General features: G+C 34.7%; 1 protein-coding gene across 3 annotated transcripts in view; it reads right to left on the minus strand.

Moving 5' to 3' along the window:
- The window catches only part of LOC110038596 (protein ENHANCED DISEASE RESISTANCE 2-like), a 75,500-nt gene that overhangs the window by 20,953 nt on the left and 37,711 nt on the right, over positions 1-16,836 (minus strand). For all 3 annotated transcript variants that reach the window (XM_020743474.1, XM_020743475.1, XM_020743473.1), the window contains exons 11-18: positions 11,942-12,006; positions 11,783-11,854; positions 11,512-11,667; positions 11,016-11,245; positions 10,893-10,932; positions 10,657-10,805; positions 10,447-10,548; positions 1,741-1,785 (exon numbers count right to left, since the gene is read on the minus strand). In XM_020743474.1, coding sequence (XP_020599133.1) covers positions 1,741-1,785; positions 10,447-10,548; positions 10,657-10,805; positions 10,893-10,932; positions 11,016-11,245; positions 11,512-11,667; positions 11,783-11,854; positions 11,942-12,006 — 859 coding nt within the window. The remainder of the gene's footprint in view (positions 1-1,740; positions 1,786-10,446; positions 10,549-10,656; positions 10,806-10,892; positions 10,933-11,015; positions 11,246-11,511; positions 11,668-11,782; positions 11,855-11,941; positions 12,007-16,836) is intronic.

Below are 16,836 nucleotides of genomic sequence, written 5' to 3' on the forward strand. Positions count from 1 at the left end.
ACCTGAGGACCCCCCCGATGACACTGTTGTTACTGTTACTGCGAGTGATGCGATGCTGAAACCTACAAACTCCATAGAAAACAATACTGCTGGACTATTACTTATAAATGATAGTGTTTAGACTGATAATCAGGAGAGCCTCGTAGCTTCACTTCTTTAAGAAGTATCCGGTGTAGAGACAACTCATACTTCACATATTCTAGAACCTATTGTGGGTACTACTGTTGGCATTCCTTCTGCTTTAGCTCTACCCCATCAGGCTGATTCTTCGGAGGAGGAATGACAGATTTATACTTCCAGGAGGAAGAAGAAGAATGGAGATCTACTAGAGCTCAGGAGTTTTATGGATGATAGTTTGATTATTACGGATAATGGTCAACATCATACCAATCTGCTAGCTGGATTCCTACCAAGAACTAGAGCCAGAGGCAAGACTAGATTGAGATGACCCACACTTTTTCAGCGCCCAGATGATTTTTGGGTTTTTTTTTATTTCTATATGTACCAATCTTTTACATTTTTTGGTGTGTGTTGTACCGTGTGGGTTGGGTGTTTAGTTGGGTGTTTAGGCCCACCCATACAAACCTATCTATACTTTTCTCTTTAAAATATCAGCCCTTGGGCTTTTAAAAAAAATATATATATATATACATACATACATACATACCTCTCCGCTGAAGGTTAAAATATAAGGAAGCAATTGCCAATTTCAAAATGAAGTTCTCATCAAATTATAAACATAATCTTTTCAGAGAAAAAAAATAAAATAGTCTCTAGATTATTTACATCAAGTTAATTTAATTCCACATAATTTTTTCAAATTAATCCATTGACTTCTCAAATATGACCTATAATAATCCTTTGAACTATTTTCGATCAAATTTGACAAGTCAAAAGGGGGTACGCACCTACCAAACTCCTTACCATTACCCGCTCCAGCCGCACTTCTTACTGCAGCCTGCACCCCCAAACCCTCTTTTCCAACCGCATACTCCACTCCTCAACCTTGCTGTCACTTCCTCCTCTAGCCTACCTGTCACGGGTTCTCCTGTAATCTGCTCCCCTACTGGACTGGCCAGTCGAAAGCCCCTCCCTGTCCCTTTAATTGTTTGCCCCAAACATTCCAGAACCCTATTCCTCCTGTTACCCTCTCCACGCCACCCTGTTGTCTGCCCCTCGACATCGTGAGACCTTGTGTCATGTCATATTTTCTTGTGTTTTGAGTATTTAATTGTAATCCCCATTGTTGTGAGCAATAAAAGTTGGTTTTCCTTTTGGGTTTTGGGTTAACTCTAGTGTCAAATGCAGTTGTTCTTTTCTAGTTATGCATAAACCAACAAAACTCCTTAGCACCGGACTGGAAAAAAGCTGAATTTAAAATTTCAAGTAAACAGGACAGATGATAGGATTAGATGCAACTATGCATAACCATCTAGATCAATCCACTCAATCAAACCGTCCCAGTATTCCCATAAAGCACAAAATTAGCTAAGCAGATTAACTAATGCAGCATTAGCTAAGAATGTTAGAAAGTTGGCATTAGTTCAGAATATGAATAACACGCATTTGAGGAACTGAATTTAAAAGCCTATTGCAAGATACTAGCCGAAGGCACTTCTGCATTAACTCATTCCAAATGATGCAAATAATCAGGAAAAAAAATGTAGAGTAACAAAACCACACCATTTGATTCCCATGTAAGAATGGAAAAAAGAAAAAGAACTGTAAGCAAATACTCACTTGAACATTTACTACCAAACTGAACAGTCCTTTCTCAGAGGCAACCTGCATCAACAAATCAAAGGGAAGAAGTTTTCACAAGGCGTCAATGAAAATATTCGCATATTTCACCATCCCAAAAATAGTTGCACTGCAAGCTGAAGCATTTCTCCATTCATTAACATAAATAAAATGATAAAAAGCAGTTAGACACAATTAAACACTGAATATACATGAACCTTTATAATATGTACACCAAACTTACACAGATAAAAGTGAAAGGACATGAAAGAAATTCCATAAGAAAGCATTCTGAATCAGCAGGTTCTTCAACACTTAATTCTAAACGAGCAAGAATTTAAGCAAATGTTCCTCTCCTTGTAGCTTTAAGAACTTTTTCTTTAAAACAGAGTTGTTTGCCACAACTAACAATACAATAGGAAATCCAGTAAGCATGCCGTTACTTGGTCTCCATTATCTGGAGCACATTGCAGTTATGTTCCCCTACAGATTCAGCCAAATAACACTATAGGTGGTTTTTTTTTCTCACTTTAATCAAGAAAAGAGATGAGCATATTATTACTTATAAGAATATATTTAATAAAACACATATTAATTATTTTTTTATGAGAAGATATCATCAAGAATGTAAAGATTGTAAGGTCATTTCGGTGAGAATTTAAGTACTCAATATCAATTATTAGTTCTAGATTTTAAAATGAAGAGTTGTGAAATAAAGAATACTAAGAATCATCATCATAGAATTAGATGGGGGTACCTAAAAGACAAATAAAATTATTTTTATAAGTAAAATTCAATATTTTTAAAAATTTGAGATGTTCATGAAGAAGCAAATTCTATGTGGGATAAAGTAACAAATACTATTAAACAAGTGACAAAAGTTGTACTCGGAGAATCAAAAGAAAAAATCTCTATAAATAAAAATAGTTTGCGCTGGAATAATAATATACAAGAAAAGATAAAATATAAGAATTTATGTTACAAAAATTTGTTTAAATGTAAAAGCTTAGAGAACTGCGAAAAATATCAAACAGCATGCATGGAGTCTAAGAGAACAATCTGTGACACTAAAAATTATGCTTTTAGTGATCTTTATAATAACAGATTAAATACTAAAGAAAGTGAAAGATATATGTAGAAATTAGTCAAACAAAGAGAATAGAAAATTAAACATTTAACTCAAGTAAAAAACATTAAAAATAAAAATAAAAAAGTGTCTTTCTTAGAAAAAGATATTCAACATAGGTTGGTGAGTTATTTTGATAAACATTTCAATGAAGCGTCTAAAAATATGATTAGTCTTAGTAATCTTAATATCGTTATTAATAATAAAATGACATAAAACTGAGAAAAATATCAAAAAAGCCCATAGGAAGTCTAAAAAAATAATTTGTGACGCTAATAGTTCTGCTTTTAGTGATCTTTATAATAGATTTGATGTCAAAGATGGTGAAAAATATATGTATAAATTAGTCAAACAAAGAAAAAAGGAAAGTAAATATTTAACTCAAGTAAAATGTATTAAAGATGAAAACCAAAAAGTATTTTTTTAGAAAAAGATATTCAAAATAGCTGTAGGAGTTCTTTTAATAAACTTTTTAATGAAGTTTAGGAAAATACGATCAGCCTTAGTAATCTTAATATCGTTATTAATAATAAAATGTTTCATTTTTACCGCTATATTAGTAAAAAAGAAATTGATGAGGCTTTAAGGAAAACAAGGGGTGGAAAGTCTATAGGACCTGATGATATCCCGGTTGAAGGGCGGAAAGATTGAAGTGCGGAAATATTTAGAAGATTTGAGAGTTTCTTAGCTTGCTAAACTCTTTAATATTATTTTAAAAACTAAAATGATGCCTGAGGAGAGGAGGAAGAGTATTTTGGTCCCCATTTATAAGAAAAAGGGGATGCGCAAGAAAGTGAAGATTATAAAAGAATTAAGTTGATGTGCCATATTTTAAAATTGGAGAGGGTAATTGAACATAAGTTAAGACATAGTACAAAGATTTCTCATAATCAATTTGGATCTATGTCGACCAGATCTATTATGGATGCTATACATTTATTGAGAGGTTTGATGGAAAAGCTCAGAGATAATAAGATAGATCTACATATGATTTTTATTGATTTAGAAAAATCTTACCATAAAATTCCAAGAGATATCCTTTGGAGAGTTCTTGAGAAGAAAGGTATTGATATGACTTATATTAAAATCATTAAAGATATGTATACATGAGCTGTTACTTGTGTTCAAACAGAAGGAGGATTGACCAAATAGTTTCCTATTTCTGTTGGTTTAAGGATCAGCTTTAAGCCCATATCTTTTTTCTTTAGTTATGGATGGTCTAACTGGACACTTCAGAAGGATGCACCTTGTTGTATGCTTTCTGTTGATGATATACTTCTCTTGGATAAGACGAGAAAAAACTTAGGAAAAACTTGAATTATGGAGGTCTACGTTGGAGTCTAAAGAACTTCGTTTGAGTAGAAATAAAACTAAATATATTGAATGTAATTTTAGTAGTAGTAGTAGCTCTGATGACAGAAATGTAACTATGGGTGATCAAATTATTAAAAAGTGTGAATGTCTTAGATAGCTCGGATTATTTTTCAAAGCCATGGTGATATTGATGAGGATGTTATTAGTAGAATTCAAGTTAGTTGGTTGAAGAGGAGGAATGCTTTGAGCCTATTGTGTGATAGAAAAGTACCGCTTAGACTAAAAGAAATTTTTTATAAAATTATGGTGAGACCTGCAATGCTCTATGGCATTGAATGTTGGCATTTAAAAGAGAAGCATAACACTAAGTTAAGTGTTGTCGAGATGAGAATGATTAGGTGGATAAGTGGCTATACACTCAGAGATAAAATGCGAAATGAATATATCCGTGATAGGGTTGGTGTTGCTTCTGTGACGGACAAAATTAGAGAGAGTCTTAGATGGTTTGGTCACATTAAACGTCGACCATCTGATGATCCGATTAGAAGAGTAGATGTTTTAGATTCGACTTATGTTACGAAAGACAGAGGTGACCTAAGAAAACTTGGGCATATTGTATAAAAAATGATCATAATTTATCATAATTAAATGAAAATATGACACTAAATGGGATGCAATGGAGAAAAACTATTCATGTAGCCGACCCCACTTAGTGTGATAAAGGTTTTGTTGTCATCGTTGTTGTTGTTGTTGTAGGCATGCATTGAATGTCAAAGAGCTGAAGGTATTTAAAAAAAAAAACACCTAACCAGTAATAACTGGGGATTAAGATTTCAAGTTCTAATGTGTGTGTTATAGTTTCTGGTCAAAGTTGGGTTCAAGTTTATAGTCTACAACTAAAATCTATTGAGCTTAGACTTCATAACCTAGCCTGATCGAAACTTAATTGGGTGTGTAATTAGTCAATAAAGGACAAGATTGCAAATCATAGATGAGCCCAACAAAGGCTATGTTTTAACAGATTTCAGGTAGCCATCTCAAAATTCAACTCCCATAGAGGTTGAATATAAAAAAAACATGCAAATCCAACATTTTAATACAATTCTGTAGAAAAGTAGCTTAAAAAAAGAAAATAAATAATTACAATAACTAAAACAAAAAATAACCCTAGCTATCCCACTATTTGATCATTTTGGGAGGGATGGTTGATAACAAATAAATAAATTGTGAGAGAGATATTTCCTCACAAGCAATGAATCCATAGCCTTTAAGTTGCCTGATCTAAGTCTTCCACTAGCCCTTCTTGATCTAATGATAGCTCAACACTTCCCCTCGAATCGGATGGTAAATATCTTTCATTCCAAGTTTGTTTATAATATTCTTAAATGGAAAATATCTGGGCCATTCGGTGAATATATAAACAATCAATATTCCTATTTGAACGTTATAAGAGAAAACAATCTACTTTCTATTTTTTGCTTTTATAAAATATCTATCCACATCCACATAATCGTGTTGTATAGGATTGAGATTAATGTTGACAGATTTATTATCATGATACACCCCACTTGAAATTTAAGTCTCTAGTAAGATCTTTATCCATAGAAACCCATGGATTCCTTCGGTTCCCTGAAATCAAATCCAACATTAGGTCTTGAGACATGTTATTTCCTACTCCTCAATGTTATGAGATTTTCTCTCAATAACATAATAACCCGAAATGGATCATCTGTCCCTCAGGTAATCCAGCATAGTATGCACCATTATATCATTCAATTTGTGAGGTATTCTATTTTTTATATGGAATTCCTTTCCTCGTACTTGATTTAAAGTATCTAAAAATTTTGTATAGAGAACTTAAAGTTGAGATTCCCATAGAGGTTTTCCTCTATCTGGATTCTCTAGTAAGCAAAATCTGCACCATTATTCGAAAATTTGTGCCATTGAAAGATTTATTTGAACTATGAAATTTAAGATTACAATTAATAATTAAATTAGAGCTAACATTAATTATATATTAAATAAATTTAATACAAATCATAAATATTGAATAATGTTGTCCTATCGATTGTCAAATTAAAATGACATGAATAGTTAAAATAAAAAATTATAAACAACAATTAAAACAACATAGTTAATTAAAAGATTAGTTAAGCAGAATAGAATAAGATCAAATTTTTATCTTTTTATGATAATATAGGCATCAACCTATTTGAGACGTGTATTAAGGGTGTTTGAAGGTTGAAAGTAGGCAAATTGACGAAAATGAAGGGTGTTTGGAGGTTGGAGGCAAGCTAGTTGAACGAGGTGTGTACTTTTACTTCTAGATTATGATAATAATATTATTTTTCCTCTAAATCACTCGTATTACAATTATATTTGCCTAAATATCTTGGTACTACAAGTATGATATGATTATTCTGACATACAAGTCAAATTGATCATATAGAAAAAAAATGTCAAGGAATTACATGGTTACAATTATTTATTATAGGTATATATTATAAATGAAAGATATTGAATGATGAGTAGAATGCAAATAAAGTGATCATAGTATGTTTGTGTACGTTGATTGATAAAATTCATCCCCCTTATAATACTAATTAGAGAAACTAAGGTACTCATGTACATAATTGAAAAAGATTATTTATATTAGAGTATGTTAACATACACAATATTATACGGTGCACCTATGACAGCTTATAAACATTAAGATAAAGATATAAAAAGTTATTGTATTATATTATTAAATACCCAAAACATAATTGCATGGTCATAATTAAATATTAAGTTGGAATGAATAATGGCGGGAACGGAGAGTCGAAAAAAAGGAAATTAAATTTATATGTTCATTTACTATTTAACAGATGAAAGAAACACTAAATTAAATTAAATTAAAATAATAAAATTTCACTTAATATAAGTTGTCCGCGACTTCTATAAACATTTTCTCATCTATCATTCATCTTTCAATTAATTAAAATTTACAAGAAAAATTCATTTTAAAATAACATTTAGCTAAACAAGCCAGTGAATACTCAAACTACTATATTACAACAAAAAAAGAAAAAAAATATATTATTCATGTCAGTTAAGCTACTTTATAAATAAATGTAAAAATTTAAAATGTTATTAAAAAATTTCAATGCTTGAACTTTTAATTTTAATTATTATAACTAAAATTAATACACAAATTACTAAATTTATACAAAATATTTTTAGAATTAAAACCTAACATTTCCTCCGGGTCGCTACCTTTTCATCGATTCAGGAGGCGAACTTTTATAGCCTGTATCAAATACATTTATGTTATATATTAAAGAGGAAAATATACAGATAGGTTGTATGAGAGGACCTAAAAGAAGACCCAACTCATACAATACAACACACACAACTCCAAATAAAACAAAGATACAAAAGGATAAAAAACCAAAAAGCCACCAACGGGCGCAAAGTGCTAGGGACGTCCCATTTTAGTCTTCCATCTACCTCTAGTTCACGGAAGGGAGTCGACTAACAGATTGGTAAGATACGTAACATTACCTGAAGTAACCAACGTATCGTCCATCAGATTCCCGAGCTCAAGTAGGTCTCCATTATTCTTCTTCCTACTGGATGTGTAGACCTGTCATTCCTCATCCGAGGACTGACTCATCTAATCAATGAATTATTCCAAAAGTGGTCGGACAAGTGTAGGCTGTTGCACATCACGATTCTCATGAGCCTAAGAAACATTAGCATTTTGCTCGACCAGATAAGACGGTAGTGAAGCAGTAGAAGTATTGCCACATATAATTTCAGTAAAAGGTTCTAAAGCAGGTGGGGCCTGAAGAATCTCCCTCACCCCCACAATTGGATGTTCCAAAAACGGAGGAGCTACAATATTGTGTGAAGACTGAATATTTGACATATTGCCTGAGAGGTTAGTGACGTCTTCAAGGGTATCCTTTTGATGATCAATAGTGTCAATAACTTGTAGCTGAATAAGAGTTGGATTTTCTGCCTCTGGAGGAGCGCTTTGTTTTTTTTGTCTGAATTGAGGGTGTAGATAGTGACATTGAAAACTGGAGTGGTCGAACATAAAATAGTTCGAACACTAAGAAGGAAAAAACTCAATCACTACCTTTTGCCAATATCAATGGTGTTGTGTGCCCAACCAAATTTCCTCAGAAGCGGATAACGGGACGTCTCTTTCAACAAGTGCTCTAGCTTTAGATGGACGAGAAAGATTAAAAGTAGGAATGTCCGTTTTAAGCGGTGTACCAGAAGCTTTAAGTGGTTTACCATAAGCTGATTCAATAGAATACAATATTTTTTGAGTGAAATAATGAAATTTCAAACCAGGGAGGCGAATCCAAACCAGAATAATTGGCGGTTCCGTCTGAATTGGCGGTTCCGTCTGTGGGTGGGTCAAAATCCACAGACAATTTCAGAATCTTCATTGCTCTGTTATCAATCCAAATAATCATTCTAACAAATAAACACATTTAATCCTCTTCATTATTAAATTGAATAACAATGTCTTTTATCTAAAAATCTAATTTTTCACTTCCCAACAAGGTGCATAAGCTCAAATTCCTTACGAATCAGCTCCATTTTGGGATGGCATACAGAAATTTCCCTACCAAATTCAGACGACAGAAGGAAGCAAGTTGAATACTTTTAGCTTCAGTAAAAAAGATGACAGGTTTCCCATTCTTCCTACCAGGTTTCTTTATGTCCTCTTCCCATTCAAATGAAAGAGGAAAAGAGCACAATTTAGGCGTACCTGAGGCTTGGGCACCCACAAGAGCAGCAACATACGACATGTACAAAGCCATCCCCAATAGATGAAGCTGTAGAGAGCAAATTACGAAACCAAACTGAAGCACGGAGCGGAGGAAAGCCCCTCTGTGAGCTGAAGAAGACCAACTAGCGACAGCTAAGAGACGGCCTCGAGCACGACTTCTCGGGACGGACGAGCCGCAGACACCCGTACCCAGACGTCTGCCCAGATGTCCCTCAAAAGATGCAGCGAGAGGCAACTGAGAGCTGTTGAATCAGGACGATGGAACCCGCTGAACAGACGCCCCAAGCCTGACGACCTGTCGAGAGAGCCGCTGAATCGGGATGATGAAACAGAGTCGCTACGACGTGACGGAGGAAAACTGGCGACGAAGACGAAAAGGGCAAGAACGAAACAGTTCGACAAAAATACAGTGAATGAAAAAAATCAAGGATTGCCATTTATATATATATAATATATATATATATATATTGTTGCGTACCCCGGTTTGTTGGGTGTCATCCACGGTATAAGATCCCATAGGTCGGGGGTTCGAATCCCCTCTAGCATAGTTAGCCTTAAGGAGGAGGTATTCGAATTATGTTGAGCAAAACTACTCACGCACGCCAATTCTCCAAAAGTCCTCCCTCGGCTTGGCCCAACACTACACATGAAGCGAGATCTTCTTCCTCTACATGACACCCACCCAGGCTCAATAGAGACGTCGTCGCCAAACACCGACGCTGTCCCTCTTCTCCTCTGTGATGCTTTTTCCCCTCTTCTTCTTCTTCGTTCGTAGGCTAAGGCTCAGCTTCCTTCGCCACTCCCACCTTCCTCATTTCTATTTGCACTGAACGACTCATAGATCGACTTACACAATGTTTCTTTTACATTGATTAGATAAACTTAACTGACATGCATTTTTTTTCCTTTCATTAAATTACAATAATTTGGAAGTATTATTATTAACTGGCAATTGTAGCTTAATATGTTTTAAATTAACTTATTTAGGTTTAAGCTTTTGTTTAAAGATGAGTGAGAGAATTAAATGTTTACAAAAGATGTGGGCAATTTGCCATAAGGTAAATTTAACTATTTTAATTTAATTTCTTTTTTATTCGGCTCTTTCATAAGTAATTGTTGGCTCTGAAGAATGAAAATAAAAAAAATTTAATTTCAACATCCGGCCTTTTGTTCCAAGCTTGAAAATTCCAAATCCTTAGGCCGGGTTGTGACAATCTGTAACCAACACCATTTAATTTTATTTGCTGACTTAGCAAATTTTTATAGTAACCAGTCAGACAAATAAATCTGAGTCGTATTTATAACAATGACTCCTTCGATTAAATAATTTCACTCTGCAACTAACAAATTCACTTCAAAACATCGAAAACAATACTAAATAAAAATCGAGAATTATCTTATATTTACTATCACATTCCATAAAAAAATATAAAAAAACTACATTATAGAAAACAGAAGAAACTAGAATTCATCTTGCCTGAACTGCACAGCCTCGTCTCCTGGCGACATGGTCCATCCTTTTCACATCCTTGAACCAATCAACTGCCACAAGCTTCATTAAAGGTTTTCCAGCAGGTATCTGCAAAACAACCAACCAATTCCATGAACAACAGAAGCTGGAAAAGAAAGTTAAGCTCAACACACACAAAAAAAAAAAAAATGTTTATCAAATAAGGTTACTCATGACCTTTGTTTTGTCGTTACAGAAAGTCTTGCTGCGGACTTTGAAGTTGTTTCCATCAGATATCCTCCAACAATCTCGAACATTATCACGGTCATCATGCCTTAAGTTGCCAGAAAAGGATGTCAAATCAAGCTGATCCAAAGGATCCTCATCTAGAAACATCATTGAAACAATCACATAAGAGACATTCTTTAGTGCTTCTGATTAAAAGCATAACCATAACAAAACAGCTCACAAACCTGCTTGTCTTACAGTATTCTCATTCTTGAAAGAGTCCGCCTAGCAAAGGCATGGTATAAATTTTCAAATTTGCAAATAGGATTTGAAGAAAAAAACGTGTTACAAGAATGAAGTCTACCAACCACTTCAGGCACGTGAATTTGGAAATCTTCATCCTCATCTGATTCTTCATCCAATAACATAGAATGTCCACCGGTAGAATGCAATTGCTCCGAAGGAATAGACTGATTAGAGTTGTCCTGGCTTTTTCCTCCCTTCTTGAAAGAAACTGAATTTGAAGCAATGTTCATCATAACTGGTATCCTTGGAACTGTGTGGGTTTCATCTGTTTGGGAGAACCATTCACGCAATCCTACAGAAGATGAGACAAACTTTGAATAAATAGTAATAAAAAAAGGATAATCATTATGATGTTTAATGAACAGATACATCTACGGCTATGCAAGAGAAAAATAAGCATCGTTTTGAGAATTGAAGATGTTTGAGATACATAGAAGTAGCAAAAGAAGAATAAAAATGAATAAATTAATAACGGCAAAAGCCTCAATTGTAGTTTTGATCAATCATATTGTAAGTTGAAACTACCAAAATTGAGTTACTAGTGGATAAGAGCAGTACCAGCTACACTGTTCAACATCTGAAGCAAACAATGTTGCTGAAATGATGGAAAATAACCAACACCCCATCCTTTTAAATCAATTTGCATGAGATGTTGAACTTTTGTTCGAGTTCTCCCATTGCGTGATTTTAGAGGAGAAATGTTAAATCCACCACCTACACAAGGAGAAACAAAGCATTACAGAAAAGCGTTAGAAGTTACAGTTTCAAGTATATCTTAATTTTGCTCAATGCCTTAACAATAGAAAGTGGAGCAAAAAGTCAAAAGTACTTTCAATATGGGCCCTAACAAATCCTGGTTGTCCACCACAATTTGGATGCTCCCTAGACCGAAATAATACAACTGCACAAAAGAGCGATGGAACATTTATGCTAGGTGGATGTGCCAAATAAAGAAAACGGAAGGGAGTATGCCAACTGAAAGAGTTACCATAGCTTCCATCATCATTACGTCGCCAGTAGCGCACATAGCAAAGATCACGCGGCCACACAAGCCTGCACAATAAGTTAATTCAGACCAAAACATATTTATTACCTTCAAAATTAAGATATCCAGTACAAAGAATGTCAGTTGGAAATGTAGAACAATTGGATTATGGTAGAGATGTAAAAGACGTAACAAGATAGAATGCAAATAGTATCTTTAAAAGTAAACCAACATCACTAATTTCTAGAAGTAAACTGCATTCAACAAATAATAGAAGCCACACGTCATCCTGCTGTGAATCATGGATTTCATGCAATTGGATTCTTCCATTTATCCCTGAAAGTGTTTGCAAAGCAGATATAAAAAAAAAGAAAAAGAAAAGCTAAATATAATTTAAAATTTCACTCCAAAAAATGCAACACTAACTTGTGTCACGACACGGCCCAAGACTTAGAATTAACCAAAGGCAGATACAAATAGTCGGACGGTGTGAATTAAGTTTTCTATATTCATCTACGATTTAATAGATGAAGGAACCATTAAACAATTTAAATTAAAGCAATACAATTAAAAATTATCTCATTACCGCTTGTCCCCATCGTCTATAAATATTTTCTCGTCTATCGCTCATCTTTTAATAATTTAATTAAACCTGAATAGTTCGTTAAAACAACAGTGAGCTAAACGAGTCAATGAATACTCATACTCCTAAACTACAACAATACAAGAAAAAAGAACAATATTAAATCAATATAAACATTTAGCATGCTATTCAAAGAATATATATCAATATCATGTCAATATTAATATACACCGTCACAAGAACACCGTTTAAAAATTGAATAACTTGAGGAACTTCAATATCAATATCCTTTTTTTATTTACGTGCACGGGTACATTAGTGTTCCCCCACCAATACTATCAAGGGGAGACTCCACCATAGTCGGTCATACACATACAAGTAATTTATGCAAATCATATCATTCATAATTCTATATCACTCAACTACAATGCATTGCTTATTTCATATCATGAGATTATAAGCATTCGTATCGAAATCACCAATAAAATTCAATAACTGAATAATCAATAGAGTTAATCAAACATAATTAAAAAAACCATAAAACCAGTTTAGAAGAGATCAAAATGATGTTATAATTTAAGAATAGAGTACTCACCTTGATGCCGACTAATTCGATAAGATTTTGCCCCGACGTCTACTTTTCTAGAGTGAAAACTTAGCATACACATGATATAAAACTTAATTAACTTATTATTTTAAGTAAACTATTATCTTTTCATTATTAGTTAAGTATTAAATTTATTTTATTATGCTTATTTTTCCTATTCAATATTATATTATTATTATTATTAATTATCAATTAATTAAACCCTTTGTACTTGTTCGAACCTTCCCCTCACACGCCTCCCCTACGCACACAAAAGAAATAAGCGACCTCTCTTCCTCTCTAAGCTTTTCGATTAGCAGGAAAGGCTTCACACTTCTCCTCTTCTTTGCATGTGAGAGTTGAATCGCACCCGCACCCGAGATCTCCTCTGCGACTTCCTCCTCTTTCACGTCACGACACCGATAGCTCGACCCACACGCTGATACTTCCTCAGACCTCCTCGTCGTCAACTAGGGCTTCTCCCTCACTTTTCTCCTCTCCTTTGCCCGTTGCTCGGCTCTCAAGTAAGTTGGTCTCCCTCTGCATCTCTTAAGTCCCTTTCATAGGCCGAAGTAACCTTAGGTTTCCCTGACTCCTCACCTCATCTTCCTCCCTGGTCGACTCTTCATTCCCTCTTCCTTTCTTCGGCTACTAACTGTTCGGTTCCTCTTTTTCATTACGGTCCATGGTCCACTCGACTCTTCGCTTTCTATCTTCTTCGGCTTTCCGTTTCTTCTCCTAGGTAACTGAACATTACAACTTCCTCCTCTATCTATAAGTTCAAGTGCCTAGCTTATAAACTAAAGCACAAGCACAAATCTTCTAAGATTAACTAACATGAATGTCTCTTAAGTCCTGTTTGTAGACTTAGACAAATTTTCTTTATATTAAATTAATTATTAAATTGGAGCTTCAATAATCCTTTTACAAGAAAAATTCATTGCCATGGATAACTTGGTATAAGATTTCTGGCATTGCTGATGATACAATACCAATCATGTACTTTACAATTTGGTTATTTTTGCTATTCTATTGTTTAAGTGTTAAGAGTTTTTATACTAAAGCAGTTTTGCGAAAGGTTAAGAATACATCCATTACTTCCTATATACTACAAGAGATTCAATATTCAAAAATCAAGCGGACAATTGCAGGAAGAAATTTTATTCCAAGTTTTGAACCACATGATTGAATCTGTAAGTTATGCCCGTAAGCTTAGCTGCCTTGCAGCCCGCTGCAGAATACAGTTTTGAATGAATTGGCAAACATCATGATCAAGCATGCAGTGAAGTAGTAAATACATATTCTACATCTACAAACCAAAACATAATTTTGAAACTCTCTCCCGCATTTTAACTCTTCTGAATATCACAAATCTTCAAACATCTACCTTGTCATTTCTTTGAAATGTCAGTTCCAACTCTATTCAAGAAACAAAATTTCCAACCACAATCATAGAATCATGTGCCTTTAAGGTATCCATCATAGTTGTAAGAAAGAAAAATTCAGCTAAAATTTAAACAGAAAATGCACTTCTAATAAATATACAGCAAAGAGAGAAATACATTCAGGAATTGCAGGAAATTGGAGAGTTATTAGGAAAGAATAAAGCTATATCGATATAGTTCACAATTCACTGCAAAAAATGGAGATTGGAAGACTAAAAATTTTGCCAACCAGATCCCTTCTATAAAAAATACAGGTAGAATAATTATTTTTTTCCTGCTGCCAAATAATTATTTGGTATCAGAACTATGGTGTCACTCTTTCTGCGTAAGTCTCCCTGCCTGAAAAGCTTTTGTCCCTTATGTTTTTCCCAGATTCAAAAGACGGCGCTGTCTCTCTTGTAGGCACGCGCAGCAGAATCCCAGATTCAAACAAGGGCTTTGTTTCTCGCATACACACAAGCAGCAGCAAACTATCACAGATCCCGTTCACTTCCATTCGATCTTCATCTCTCTCGCAGCAGAAGCCCAGATTCAAACCCCTCACTTGTTCAACATGATCAAAAAGAGGTTGTCAAGCTGAGGGCCAAGATTGAGAAGGCCTTTCTCTAGATCCTTAAGAGAAAGGGATCAATCCCCTTCTTTAAGACTGTTGCCGATCATCTTCGTCATCAGTCTGATTTCATCAAACAGATCACAAATCACAGAACTATTTTACTCTTCAGTTCGTTAAAGCAGCGAACTATTCTCGCCCTACCAATCCATTTGGCTTTCTCAAGCCTACGTCTCATGAGTTTCCTTTTGAAAATAGCCCAATCAGCTTTTTCTTAATGCTGCACCAACCTGAGCCGTGACAATCATTACATTAAAAGCGGTGCAGTTTTAACAATCATTACATTAAAGACAGCTCAGTTTTAATAATCATTACATTAAAGGCGGCACAACTTTAGAAATTGTTTTTCATCAAGAAATTCAGCTTCTTCTCGACAGAAGATTTCTCAACTGACTTCTCTACTCAACTTTAAGCATCAAAATAACTCACGACCAAATTGACTCGAATTTTTCCCCTATCCTCTTCTTTCCTCTAGTGATGTCGTATAAGTTGGCAATGACTGGCGCCCAAAAAAATTCTACATTTTTCTACTAGTTCTAGTAATTCCGAAACTAATTCACACTACCCATAATGGTGTGAGCATTCCAAAAAATCAAAACATATAAAGAAGACAAATTGGAAGCTACATAAAAAAACCTGTGAATCATAATTCAAAATCCAAACAGGAACATCAAGTCTATCAAGCCACCGTCGAGGAAACTAAGGACCCTTCTGCAAACTTGGATGCAGTGTCTTCCCTCGAGGAACAATTAGAGAAACTGCAAAAATTATTTCAAAAATCTCCAAAATCGTTCGTGACTCCATCTCACTCCTTAATACAAAAGAGTAGCTCTCTAAACAATACGTTGTTAGGTGTTATTCAAAATTCTTTTCATACTTAGATAATTGATTCTAGTGCAACTCGCATATGACTAGTTGTTCTAAATTGTTATCATCCTAAAGACCTTTTGCAAGCAATAAAAATATTAAAATTGATGATGGTTCCCTCTCGATAATTATCGAGATAGGAACTATCATACTCACACTACTGTTTATTCTTCACAATGTGCTCCATGTTCCCAATTTGTCTTGCAACTTGTTGTCCATTAGTAAAAATACAACTGATCATCGATGTAAAACTATTTTTACCCTTCCTGTTATAATTTTAGGATTTAATCACTGAAAGGATAATTAGCAATGGACTATTTGACGCGAGAGCGTCTCCAGCTCATGAACGGGAGGTGGGAGCGAGCCACGCCGCTCCTGCGATCACGCGAGGATCAAACGAAGCGCGATTTTTTCTATTTTCTTTCTAATTTCAGAAAATTTCCCCCATTTTCTTTCTTTCCTTTCAAGTACTTTCCTATATATGTCTTGTAATAGGATTTAGAAGAGCGTGTATTTTGTTTATGACAACCATCGACATCCGTTTTCTCTCTTTGAGAGTTATATTTGTGGGATTGGGTCGTGCGCTGACTGTATCTCTCTCCCGAGGTGTTGATTATCTTTCCAACCTTTCCACATCCTCACCACATCGCTCCCAGCTGACCTCAATTGCTGCAGCTGCCCCCAAACAGTCGTTCTTCCTGCAGTTCCTCATCCAGCCATCCTCCTCACTACAGCAGCACGGGGACAGCCCTTCTTTGGCTTTCCCAAAGCCCCACGCAGCCCCCTCCACTGCCTCCGTCATTCCTA

The sequence above is a fragment of the Phalaenopsis equestris genome, unplaced genomic scaffold, assembly GCF_001263595.1.
Source record: "Phalaenopsis equestris unplaced genomic scaffold, ASM126359v1 Scaffold233208, whole genome shotgun sequence".
NCBI lineage: Eukaryota > Viridiplantae > Streptophyta > Magnoliopsida > Asparagales > Orchidaceae > Phalaenopsis > Phalaenopsis equestris.